Source organism: Phalacrocorax aristotelis, chromosome Z, assembly GCF_949628215.1.
Source record: "Phalacrocorax aristotelis chromosome Z, bGulAri2.1, whole genome shotgun sequence".
In the NCBI taxonomy this organism is placed as follows: Eukaryota; Metazoa; Chordata; class Aves; order Suliformes; family Phalacrocoracidae; genus Phalacrocorax; species Phalacrocorax aristotelis.
Window position 1 is genome coordinate 63,813,623 of NC_134311.1, and position 12,870 is coordinate 63,826,492.

The 12,870-nt window shown below is 42.6% G+C and overlaps 2 protein-coding genes across 2 annotated transcripts in view; both read right to left on the bottom strand.

Moving 5' to 3' along the window:
- ITGA1 (integrin subunit alpha 1) overlaps nucleotides 1-9,702 on the bottom strand; it is a 69,612-nt gene extending 59,910 nt beyond the window's left edge. Inside the window, exon 1 of the mRNA XM_075079533.1 lies at nucleotides 9,451-9,702. Within this exon, the coding sequence (XP_074935634.1) occupies nucleotides 9,451-9,478 (28 nt within the window). The 5' untranslated portion in view covers nucleotides 9,479-9,702. The remainder of the gene's footprint in view (nucleotides 1-9,450) is intronic.
- Nucleotides 1,087-4,146, bottom strand: PELO (pelota mRNA surveillance and ribosome rescue factor). The gene is made up of 2 exons (XM_075079534.1): nucleotides 3,156-4,146; nucleotides 1,087-1,974 (listed from the first exon to the last, which is right to left on the bottom strand). Exons 1-2 carry the CDS (start codon nucleotides 3,879-3,881, stop codon nucleotides 1,543-1,545), a joined length of 1,158 nt encoding a protein of 385 aa, XP_074935635.1. The 5' UTR covers nucleotides 3,882-4,146; the 3' UTR covers nucleotides 1,087-1,542.
- Nucleotides 9,703-12,870: the final 3,168 nt, after the last annotated feature.

Below are 12,870 nucleotides of genomic sequence, written 5' to 3' on the forward strand. Positions count from 1 at the left end.
TCTTCAGTGAGAGAAGAATCCACGTGTTAATGAAGTACAGCTTTTAATGTAAGCTCTGTTCATGCATTCCTAGACTGTATGGATGATGGGAAAAGGGGAGATGGCTTTTAACCCAGAAGTACTTCTCTATTAAGGAGTTTAGGCAGATATTTCAGCTAACAATAGATAATATAAAACTCACAGAGCTGGCCCCCAGTACCATTAAAATGCTTTTTCTGAAATTATTCTACCCAGACAAAAAGTTTCAGTGTTTTTAATTTTTAATCTTCTATTGTTATATCCCTTTCCCTATTTCAGAAGTCTTCCACATTTTTCTTAAATGAAATGTGTTTTTTGGCAAGTCTCTCCCATTTCCCCATCCCACCACATTTAAAAAAGAAATGCTTATTTACACACAAAACCTACACCATCAAATATTGTTTAAATTGAACAATCCCCTTGCAGATATGTCAGAATCTGAAAGCAGTTTCTGCTTCCTCGGCCTAAGATTTATTGTCCAGTGAAGAAACAAAACTCAGTGGCTCTCTATACTTTGCACAGATCACGTAATTGGAAAACTAATTTTGATTTTTATAGTTGTCATTATCTTAAGCTATAGTTCAATTTATAAATTTGTAGTCCTTACTTCTGTATCACAGCTTATGTTTTTAAAGAGATACACAGACAAATACCAGATTATGAACAATTTGTTGACAACAGATTCCTCACGGAAACCAGGGTCCTGATTTTTAAGCCTCTTCATATACCTTCTCAGAACTGAGTACTAACTAATCCCAATGGCAATTCATCAGAACGCTGTCAATGACAAGACACATCACAGCTTGCTAGCCTTCAGGACAATCTCCCAGGATAACAGCATTCACAAAGGTAACTGACCTGGGTGCCCTGAGCTTCACAATTTGTCTTGCATCTACTATCATATTAGGGAGGAAATGGTTAATTTAAAGGGCCTGGTTTCTCAAAGATCGCTTCAAGTGTTCCACTGAAATATTTAAGTGGTTAGACTCATAACACCAAAAAAACCCCTGACAGATGACGTTTATCCCACTCCTTTGGCACATCTTATGAAGAATGATGAGCTCCTAATAAGATCAAGCACAGTTTTAATAGGTCTTTCATGAAGAAGTTAACATTTGTTTTGCAATATTGTTTTCAAGCATTTAAACAGAAACAGGCAGTCTGACATAATTTTTTCCCCTCTTAGTTTATTATCTTTTCATACACATTCCAAAACACTAAGCAGCCAGTCTGCCTTAACATGCAGAATGAGCAGCTTTGGAGAGACAAATTAGTTTCTGGACTGTACTGCTGGAGGTCCAGGGTATAACTTGCAAAAACAACAGCCCTAATGCACAGTATACCGATAATCGTTACCATAGAACAGATATCCCTTAGTGTGCTGAGCAGAGCTGTGTGAGAACTACTATCAAGAACTTAAATTACATCTCATGGCACATCTGCACACAATACTAAGGAAGGGAAGGCCTTTAATGTCATTTCAACATGGCTTGGAAAAGACATTGTGGAATGAAGTCACTGTTATCAATCCTCTTCAGAGCTGGATTCATCTTCCTGGTCAGAGAGCTCAGCAACAGGGAAGCGCAGAATGGCTGCCACCCCTGTCAGCTGCCCAAGCTGCTCCCCAGACACATGAAGGCTAGAGAAAATACGTACTGTGCCCATGTTCTCCCGTACGCTATCTACTAACTTAACATATCTGGCACGTGTAGCCACATCCTGGTGCCGGAAAAGCTCATCACTGATCAGCAAGGTATCGATGGCCATGGCTTCATTGGCCTTCTCCACATGTTTTAGACCATAAAAAGCCCGGTCAGGTTCATGCTGCAGCATTTTATAGAAGTCATCTAAGGCTTTGACCTCACCAGCTGCCTTAGTGTCAGAAAGACGGCTAGTTACAGCTGGGTCACAGAGGGCTTCCTTCAACGCGTATTTATGTCCCGAGGAAGAGTGGACCTACAGAAGAGTAAAGAAGTCAAAGGTTGCTTTCTGTTAAATGAAAAGGACCATTTTCTTGATTACTCAATCACAAACAGTTTCCTTGAATAATTACCAAGATAAATATTTACATATAGCAGAAGCTATCTCCTTCTTGAAACCTACATGATTCTTTTCACACAGGATCAATCCTGCAACCCAAAGTCTACATGAAATCCCTTAAACTGTATTTTAAGAAGTGCAGAAAGGCTGCTCCTCTTATTCAAAAACTGGGTTAAATATGCAAGCTGTTGCAGGCAGTCCTCAATGCAGGGCCACCTAAAATTCCTAAGAAACTAAGCCTTAAACCTCTTCCTTTTAAAGCATTCCAGAAGAGGAAGACCTCTTAAGACTGTGGACACATAGCGCAAAAGCATCAAGTCTCACACAACTGCAAAGCTACTATGCTTGCAAAGCTGTATAGTACATGAAAACTCTTCACAAGTATCACTTTGCTACAAAGGCAAAACGAGGCTTCTTGGTGCAGTTTGTCTTCTAAAGGTTGTTACCGTTATGTATTGGGACAGGCTTCTCTGCTACCCCACCCCCGGCCTTTTGCAAACATAGGTTATAGGCCTACTCCAATGAAAAAATGGTAAGTACCCTTATGAAAAGGAAAGATTATTTTAGGCTCTGAGTTTGCCTATTCCAGTGAAAGGCAAAAAAAACCCACTCAATCAATGAGATGACTAAGGAATGAATGGAAAAAATGGTACGGCCCAGCTACATAACCTTTAACTACGTAGTACAAAACTAACAACACAATTAACTAACCTCTGCCACATACAGGGACTTTTTTTCCTTCTTTAAAAAGCTTTAGAAAGCTGTTATTAAACATGCATGCATGACGGATTAACACTAAACTATTTTCTAACTTGTACTTCACTCTGAATATTATATATGACCTTATAAGGAATTTGAAATATTTAGTACTTTCTCCACCTTACATTAAGGTACCCAAGGAAAGAACCATCTCTGTATTCCACATAACCAACTACGTTATAGTTTGGGAGGCATGAGAATAATTTCCTTTTGATGCTCATTAGAATAAATTTCTGTCTAAGTGAATTATTTCCCATCACCCTTGTAAGTATTTTCTATTATTACAGACAGTTCTTAAGCCTCTTTTTACGCATTCTGGAGACTGTTTAGCTCCTTACCTGTAGGAACTTGGACCTGTTCTCCAGCAGAAGCTTGTTGTCAGTCTTTACTGCCTGCTGGAACATGTAGTCACAAAACTGCTCCCGTACGAAGCCTGGGCTGGCCACCAGTACACACTTCACCACCTCGAAGTTGATATGCCGCTGGATGGCTTGCACCACCTGCTCGTAAAACCTCTCCAACGCCCGGTCGTGCTGACTGCAGTTCCCCTTCCGCTTGCGGGGGATGTTCACCTCCACCTTGGCACGGGTAAGCGTCATGCTCGGAGTGACCAGGCAGACGTGAGCCAACCCTTCCTGCATGACCACGGCTGCCACATCGGCGCTCCAAGCTGGGTCGCAGGCCTGCTCGATGCGCTCCAGCACCACGCTGTCCCACTGCTTCTTCGCCAGCGTGAACTGCCGGTTGGGTTCCAGCTCGATGGTGTGGTAGGCCCCCATCTTGACGTACTCATTCTCCTGGATGTTAGTGCCCTTGACCCGCAGCTGGCAGGCCTGCGAGTCGAAGTCGATGGCCTCCACGCAGAGGGTGAGGGTGGTGCGGATGCGGTTGCTGCCCACGCTGCCCGTGGCCGACTCGGTCTGCACCTTCCTGATGGTGGAGGCCCGCAGGCTGTCACCCACCTGCAGCAGGTTGTAGGTGTGCCACATATCCTCGGGCTCTTCGGGGATCAGCGTCACCTGCCCCGCATTGTCCTTCTCCAGGTCCTTCCTCACCAGCTTCATCCTGGCGCTTCCTTACGCCGGCGCGCCCCTCCGGCCTCCCCTCAGTCGGAGAGGCAGCCGGGCCTGGCAGGCGGCCGAACGGCCTCCTTAGCGATCGAGCGGCCCTTTCCGGACACCGGCCTGCCCCGGGCCAGCGGCGAAGCCCGGGCTGAACCTCAGGCGCGGCGAGGCGACTCCTGCGAGCGCTCACGGACCGACCCGCACCCCTCTCCGATCCTCCCCCTCTCCGCTCAGCGCGGCGCGCATGCGTAGCGCCTACTGCCCCAGAGCGCATGCGCACAACTCCGCCTCAAAGGCGCCGGCTCGACGCGCGGCTCCCCCGCCTTTGAGCCCGGCACGCATGCGCAGGGCTGAGGCTGCCCCGCCGCCTCGGCGGCAGCAGCCGGAGCATGCGCAGGCGGGTGCCGTGCGCTGAGGTGCTGTGCGGGGCGCGGCGGGGCAGGGGGCTGCGAGGGAAACTGTCGGGCGGGACGGGGCTAGGAGGCGGCTGCGGAGCTGCTCCGTGCTGTGAGGCGGGAGTGGGGCGTAAAATGGGGTGTAAAGTGTGTGTGTGTCTAACTAAGTAGCTGTGGAAGGTCACGGTTACAGATGGAGAAGGTACGGGCAAGCAGCCACCGTTGCGGGCGCAGCAGGGGCGCGCCGCGGCACCTCAGAGCCGGGCGGACAGGCCGTGCGACCTGGGGGCTGCTGGTGCGTGAAGGCGGCGGCTGGTCAAACCACCGTCGCCAGTGAAGTGAAAACCAGACCCAAGTAACGTCAGAACCTGAACTGTTACTTCGACATTGCTTTTAAACTGAACTTCATCTTGAAAGTTTTTGGTTAAACTTGGAAGTTACGCTCCAGCCGGTACTGAAACCTGACCTGCTTCCTGAATCTACTGGTTACTCACTCAGAACGAGACAGTTCTGAAAGCTCCAGAAGCAGATAAGCATGTTACAAATGAAGTTGGAGGTTGACAAAAATAGGTAATATGCCTTGCAAAACCACACAGATTAGTTCAATGATATTTCCACAGAAAAGGGACCTGAACAATAACTACACAGCTCAATCTGCAGCCTAGACAAATTTAGCAAGAGAGAAATAATATAAAAGATGTCACTATGCAAGCACTGCAGCTTATTTTGAAACAGTGTAGAACACTGAAAACTCCCTTTCAGAACAAATGTTGCAGATTTAGAATGAGGAAAAGGAAAAATGGAGAACAGAAAAAATGCTTGTATGGAAAATGATTGAAAAGAAAAAATTGAGAAACTAATATGCCATGATAAGCAGATCAGGGCAACTAGAACAGATACAGTAAGTTTGGAATGTCTACACACTGAGTCTGATAATCAGAAAGCAAGAGGACACCCTCTTAGGGTGTGACAAATTTAGAATTATTAAAAGGAAGTTTCTGATTTCTTTTAGCTTTTTTTAAATACTGTGAATTATGGAATTTTCTTACTTGGAAAGACTTTGGAGTCAAGGATTTAGTAAGATGCAAGGCTACTGTGTGCAAAAATCATCCCATATCTCCCATTACAGTGTACATATAAATTTCTCTCAAGTATCTAACACTACTCTGTGACAGGACACTGAAATTGGATCTGGCCCTGTAATGTGCATTCTTTGTTTCCAAGCTTGATACTGATGTAAAAACAACTTTATCAGATATTATATAATAGGATTTATTTACGAGACGCGAGACTCTCTTCCTGTCAGTACACATGCTTAACTGTGTTAGCATGAATAGTTTCACAGAAGGAAGCTGGACCACCCAAGGGAACAGAACATAAGCACATGTATAAATAACTGTTAGTTCAATTTGGGGTTGTACGTACTAATAATTTCATATTAATGTTTTGTGGCTGAGGCAGAGAGAGTGCATTCAGCTTTTCTTTAGGAGTTCCTATCACATATTTATCTAAATGCTGCATGGTGAATTTATGGTGAATTTTCTTCTTTATGTTCTTTGTGATAAAATTGCAGGGGTTGACCTCATGCAATTCTCTCAAGAAATTTTAGCTGTAGTGCATATTTACCTTCCACATTAATATTTATGTTTTATTCTTTTGCTGCTGTGTATTTACAAACTTTTCTCTGCTTGTGGGTTGCAGTCTAACTTTTACTAGCAGCCTCACATCCCTGGAGATGCGATATAGTTTAGATAAAGGTTGCACGTTGGCATCCAGTAAAAAATAAACATTCACTTCATGCAAGTGGGTGACTTGCTGTATTAAAAAAGAAACCAAACACAAACAAAACCCAACCCTAAACAAAGAACAACCTCAAAGCAAAGTTGCCACTCAACACACTAAATTGACTGTTGTTGTAAAAAGAGACATTTTGGGATGCGCTGAAGTAATTTCCCAAAAAAGGATCATGAGATTTTATACATTTACAAACAGTGATCCACAAGTATTTAGAGGCAACTGTAAACTCAGTGATGTATCCACACTTAGGAAGATCATTGTCAACTTATAAAGGAAGACATTACTAGCAATGAAGCTTTGCCTACTGGTAAAAAGTAAGTACTGGGTATTGTGATTTGTTTGAATATGTCAAAGAATGTGCAGTAGAAGAAAAACAACATTTCCAAGTTTGTAGATTCATACTAATTTTGTTAGTGTTGGGGAGAGAGATTAATTTGACCCCAGTAGAGCTAAAACAAGTGAACACTTTTAACTCTACTTACAGTTTTAACATAAAATTCCAAATTACGTGGTCTGTTCCAGTCTTGGTAAAAGATTAAGACTAAACGTAGAACCTGGCAGTTCTCGCCATTTATCACTTTTTAAAAGCAACTTTATATCTACTGATAATTGCAGCAATTTGGCATCCATTTTCAGAGCTTCTTAAGCACAGTACAAGATAAAAATGGTGATAGCACATATTCATAGAGGTTTTGGAGTGATGCTGTTCTTGTAAGATTATTCTGAAAACATTTGAGACACACTGCCCTACATCTCTGAGTTTTGATCAGCTACATCATGAAGATGGGTTGCATACAGATTTTAGACAAGGAGAGGTCATGTTCATGGGAAATCCCCTCTCCCCCATATTATAGCAATTTTAGCTAGAATTCATGCAGACACACTCAAGCCCTGGATAAGAAAAACTGGTAGGAAAAAATCTCAACTACAGGGGATAATCTGCTGAGAAATGTTGGACTCTATTGTTGCAAGCCCAAAGGAAGATGAAAGTCCAAGGTGGAGAGGGAAACTGGGGAAAATGTGTTTTTTCCTGCTTTCCCCTTATCTTGTGTCTGTTCTGCCTTTGCAGGCTTTGGACAGAGAGCAGTTCATTTTTTGCATACAGTTCTGCCTTTATGATTACTGGTGTTTTCTGTTATAAAGATGAGTACTCTTAACCAGTACCAACACCACGATCATCACCAACGAGGAGGGAATTCCAGGAGGGGGCAAGCTATGTGTAAAACTCTAAGTGAAGAAAGACTGAAAAGTAATGGAACCCCTTGGACTGATTTCTTCCCTCCTGTTCTGTTGAAACATAGGGCTGGAGAAAACTTCAGCAGGTCCCTATTCACACCACTAACCCTGAGGCCAGGTGAAATGACCTCAACCATCCTTCACAGGTGTTTATCCAACTTCATCAAAACTGTCAGTGAAGGAGATTATGCAGGGGTGGGGTTTTTTGGTAGCCTCTTCTAGTAATTCATTACCTGAACAGTCAGAAAGTTCTACTGAGTATTCGCTAAGGTTTTTTTGCGCAGTGAGTAATACTGATTTTCTCTTGTCCTGTGTTGGACAGGAAGAACCAACTATTTGTCAAATCTCTTTATAAACCAACACCTGTGATATAGACAGTCATGACTGAGTGCTCTCACAAAACAGAGAAAACACTGACATTTGGAAGAACGTTGCCACTATAATACTTCAGTAAAAATACACATTTGAAATTATCAACATTTTCCCCTCAGTTTTCTCTCTTACAGATAAACAAGCCTAACTCAGTCTTTCTTCATAGATATCTCAGCCCTTATCAGGCTTGACATGTCTCTGTGCACTTCTGCCTGTCTGCATCTGTCACACTTCCTGTACTTGAGATTCTCAGAGGCCTCAGCAATACCAAGCTGAATTAAAAAAAAAAACCTCTGCATAAATACACACACATACACATCTCTGCACCTACTTCATTCTAGATTGTTTTTGTCTACTAGTGCATGCCAGATTATTTGCCTTTTTTTTCCTTTCTAAGAAAGAGGAGCACCTAATTAATTTGCATTTATTTTTTATTCCACTGTAATTCTGAAATGGTCCCTATTTTTATGACATTTTGACTTGTTTATGTAGGACTACTGTTATTTATCTGAAGCAATTTGAATCCCATTCCTGGTATCTCTAATGCCTCCTCTTATTTCTAAGTGTATTCTGTTTCACACCAACTTGAGAAAAAAAACCAAACCAAAATGCAAACAACAGAAACTAGTAAGTCCCTGACAGATCTGCATGCGATGCACCCTTGAGAAGTTTTCTGGCAATAACCCTTTTTGTCATTACTGATGAATTATCTGTCAGCAGTACCAGTGCAACTTTGTAACTCTGAAGGGAAGGTGTGGCACACTAAATTGTTGCCAATTTACAAAGCCTCCTTCTGTGAAGGAACACAAACAAAAGCTTATTTTGGAGAGTATCACTGTGTAATAGAAGTAATAAATGCATCTATGAACAAGGGCTAAATATGGCACAAAGTCTACATTCAGATTTTCATGTTTTCCTGTATCTGTTCTTTCCTGCACAATAAGCACAGAGTGAGGAGGGAAAGAACCTAGTCTCGCCTTTCCCCCACTTACTGCTGCCTGCGTTTTGACGAGTCTTCTGAAATTGATTTCTTCCTCTGTGCTGCCTCAGGTTCACTGCATGCTAGCTGCCAGCACAAGAGCTGCTGGGGAGACCAGTGTCAACGTCTGCAAGCACATGAATCACACCAGTGCCATAGCCTCTTCCCCACTTCTTGGGTTCGCCTGATTTCAGATCCAAAATGTTACTACAGAATGACTAGCTGGGGTGATTGCTACTTGCTGTATTTATTTTACTAAAAAAGCAAGTAAGTCCCTAACAATAAAAATCCAAAACCCTAAAAGGAAATATTACTTATTCCACCTCCGGATGAACTAATGTTTCTGAAATTAGTTGGGTGCAGTTAACCAGTTCCTCACTTCTCTTTTTTGCCACCCAGAACATCAAAACGAAGGAAAACAGAAAAGCAACCTTAATTTAAAAGAAATTGCCACGTGCACCTCTTTTCCCAAGCCAGATGCATTCACAGTGTATCTCCTCACCCACCCATCCCCACGGAGCTGCCTCCCCCCAACCCACTCGGGTTCTAAGAGTGGTTTAGGGATTAGAGCTCCCGGAGAGCAGCAAACCGAAGGAGCCCCTGGCGGGCTGCAGCTGGAGGGCAGCTCCGGGCAGGGCGGTCCGGGGACGGGGGCGAGTGGGGCGTCGGCGTGGGGGTACGCGGCCCCTCGGGCGACAGCCCCCAGCTGCTTCACCCCCCTCCCGCAGGACGCAGAACTGCTTTCGGGACCTAGGTCTTCACAGCAAGACAGAAAAGGGGCTTTCCTCACCTGCCAGCATCCAGTAGGAGGCAGCCATGCCTGGGCTCCTGCGAGCCCGGGGCCGGTAGCCCGGGCGGGGGCAGGGGTGGCGGGAGCGGTCCTGTCGGCTGTGCTTCCCTGCGAGTGGAGTTCAGCGCTCTGCACCGCCCGGCCGCCTTGCAGCCGAGTTAGGCATTTCCTGTTTGTTATTCGGCTTTACGTTGTTTCTCCGCATCAAGAAGAATTTAGCGTCCTCCCCCCACATACAACTTTCCTCCCACCCACCCCCCGAAGACCTCTGAGCTTTGGAAACCTCCCCGTAAAGCTAGCGCAGCGCTAAAATGTACAAATAAAGCCAAATCTCCCCTCCCCAAGCCTGCGGCTGCAGCCCTCAGACAGCATAGCAGACCTTAAAGGGACATCTGCCCGCTCATAATGAAGTAATAAGTGTCTCCCGCCAGCCAGCCCCCCTCCTCGCAGGGCAGGGGAGAGCTGGGCGTGCTCCGCGGCCACCTCTCTCACTTCTCAGCAGGAGAAACACATCGTTGAGGTAGGGAGTGTGTTTAGTTGGTCAGGTTTAATTTCTCCTACATCACCCCTTAAAAACGCATTCTATGACCGGTCATTTGCCGGCAGGAGGAGGCAGCCCACCCCTTCCCCGTTCTCAGCGGCTCTGGGATTGCACTGACTCTTCACAGAGTGGGTCATTTTGTTGAGTCTTTGCGTCTCCCTGTGCCTTGCTGCATAGAGGAAATACCAGACAACTGCCTTTGCCCTCATCTACCGGACATTTGCATGGTATCCCTTCCCCGCTTTCCCTGCCCCCTGGGTGACTTCATTAAAAAATAACTGAATAAATTGCAAGGGTAATAATCAACCAGATAACAGCCTGTGAGCAGGGATTTTTCAGGGTTCATTAAACAGTCAGTAGAAGAGCAGCTTGCACGACTTTCTTTTCGTGTTTACTGGAGTGATGCTCAGGTGGAGCAATAGCACTTCAGCAGTGTATGAGTTTTTGCACTGAACCTGGCGAGAAATTGTTTTGTTGCTCATAAAACAAGAGAACCCATGGTCACTTAAGCAAGAAAAAGAGAAGTTAAAACAGAATCATAGAATGGTTTGGGTTGGAAGGGACCTCTAAATGTCATCTAGTCCAACTTCCCTGTCATGGGTGGTGGCATCTTTCACTAGGCTAGGTTTCTTAAAGCCCCATCCAATCTAACTTTGAACATTTCCAAGGATGGGAAATCCCCCACTTTTTTATCTGAATTGGAACAAAGAATTTGGCGAGTAAGCAGAAGTTAGTGGAATTTTTCTAAGTTCCTCTGAGGCTAATAATTAAATACATCTTCCAACTTCTGTCTTAATTTTATGAAAACACTTTGGGTGCACATTTACTTGTAGATCTGTGGAAATTTTTGGAAATAGTGCACGATTTCAAAGCTGGGTTTAAGAGCCAAGGTCATAATTCAGTAATAATTTATGCATATGCTTGCCTTTACACATTATAAAATATATTTAATTACCAGAGTGGGACTATTCAAAGTGGATGAAATTAAGCACATGTATAACTTTTGCTGAATGAGGATCTGAGCTCTCTTGGTACCAGTTTAAAAGATGAGACACATATTTTCAGCTAAAGGTTTTATGCATAAAATTAAAGGAAACAAAAATGGAAACTAAAAAATTACTGAGATTTTGGAAAAAGCTGTAATTTCATTATTTGCGAGTGACTTGTATTACTGCTGCCACTTTTACCCCAGTTTCAATGATGGCAATAACACCCTGAGTGTCCTGTAGTTTTGTTTCTTTTTTTAACTAATCCTTGCATTCCCTTTCTGTCACTATACTTCAAATAAATGCATGTGGAGGAGTTGAGCTTGCTTTCAAATCATAGTGAAGGATTTCTATCTGTGATACAGTTAACTGCCAGAGGAAGAAACAGGGAGACTGAGGACATCCACATGGATTAAAATAACCTGTTCAAACCTGCTTGAAGTATGTGTGATATTTGGTACATACATGGGGAATGTACATCATGTTGAAGAATAAGACTTCTTGAGAGTAAAAAGAAACATTCCTGATGTAGGGTTATTCCTAATTTCTTCCTAATTATTCTTGGTATTATTATTTATTAATTTATTTTTGTGGTAATGTCCTATGCATCTTGCATCAGGCAGTGTTAAACGGAAGACATTACAAAAGATCAACAGCTGGACTGAGTTAGCATTTCTTATTAATTTTCATATTTTCAAAAAAGTAAAATACGTTACAGACTTACAGACCATTATTTATTTTGGAATGTCAAGATAATTCAGAAAAAAAGCAAAACTCTATTGCTTGTAGAATAGCTGTTTCCTCTTTTCACAGTCTTTGTTGCATTGGGTGCATTCATTCAGGCAACTGTTCATAACATATCGCTAAATGCTCTTCTTGGAGTTTAATACATTAGCACTAAGGAACACATGTATGTTAAGCAGGAACCCCTAGATGAGTTGTGCGCAGGGCCAGAAGTAGTTAAGATATTAGGAATTTCAGTATCTGCATAACAAATATTATTAGTTTCAGTGGATTGTAATAGTGTAGAAAATAATTATCTATAATGATGGATAAAACTAAAAGGTCAAGTTAGTTTAAAGAATATAATTGTTTTGCATATTCTTTTATGACTTTCTAAAGTGTCACAGAATGATAGATAGATAGAAGTATTTGTGATTAAAGATTAATTTAAAGACTTTGAAGGATTAGACTTTGAAAAGATGACTAAAATTAAAAATATCAGGAAGACCCAATTCTTCTCCCTTCAAGTGGGTGTTGTACAGTGAGGGATGAAGGAACAGGAAAAAAGATTTTCAGATATTTTTGAAGGCAAGCAGTCTTCTAAATACTGTGACGTGTACATAGAACTCATTTTCCATGGACATTGTTCTTCCATTCTATAGAGATTATGAGCAATTTTAATTTATCTTGTTTGTTAGATAAAAAGGATTTCTAACTTGCAGCAGAAGACAGCAATGAGTAATGCAAGACTTTGACTTCAAATAGCCAGAAGCATGCTTAACATACTTCCATTAAAGGAATACTCTGAAGCATCAATGGTTTTAAGAGTTGTAACATGTTTCTGCAATGTTCGCTGTTGTTATTACACTGTGTTACGCACTACTTGGAAAATACTACAGAGCTTGTTCATATAGCTTCTAAGTGAAGATTTATCATTGAAAGCTCTTATTGTAATCTTTGGTGGTTTAAGTTGTCCAGTAGATTAGTGATAATTTACATTTAGATTTTTTTTCTTTCACTTGTTTATTCACAGTCTCCAAGTTGTCTTTCACATTGATTATTCTGTTGTTCATTTTCATAGTTTCCATTTTTTCCTATCTGATTCTAGGACTGTGCTAGAATTCACTTTGCGGAACTTGTGGGGCTGTAGTTTTATTTTTATTTTGTCTG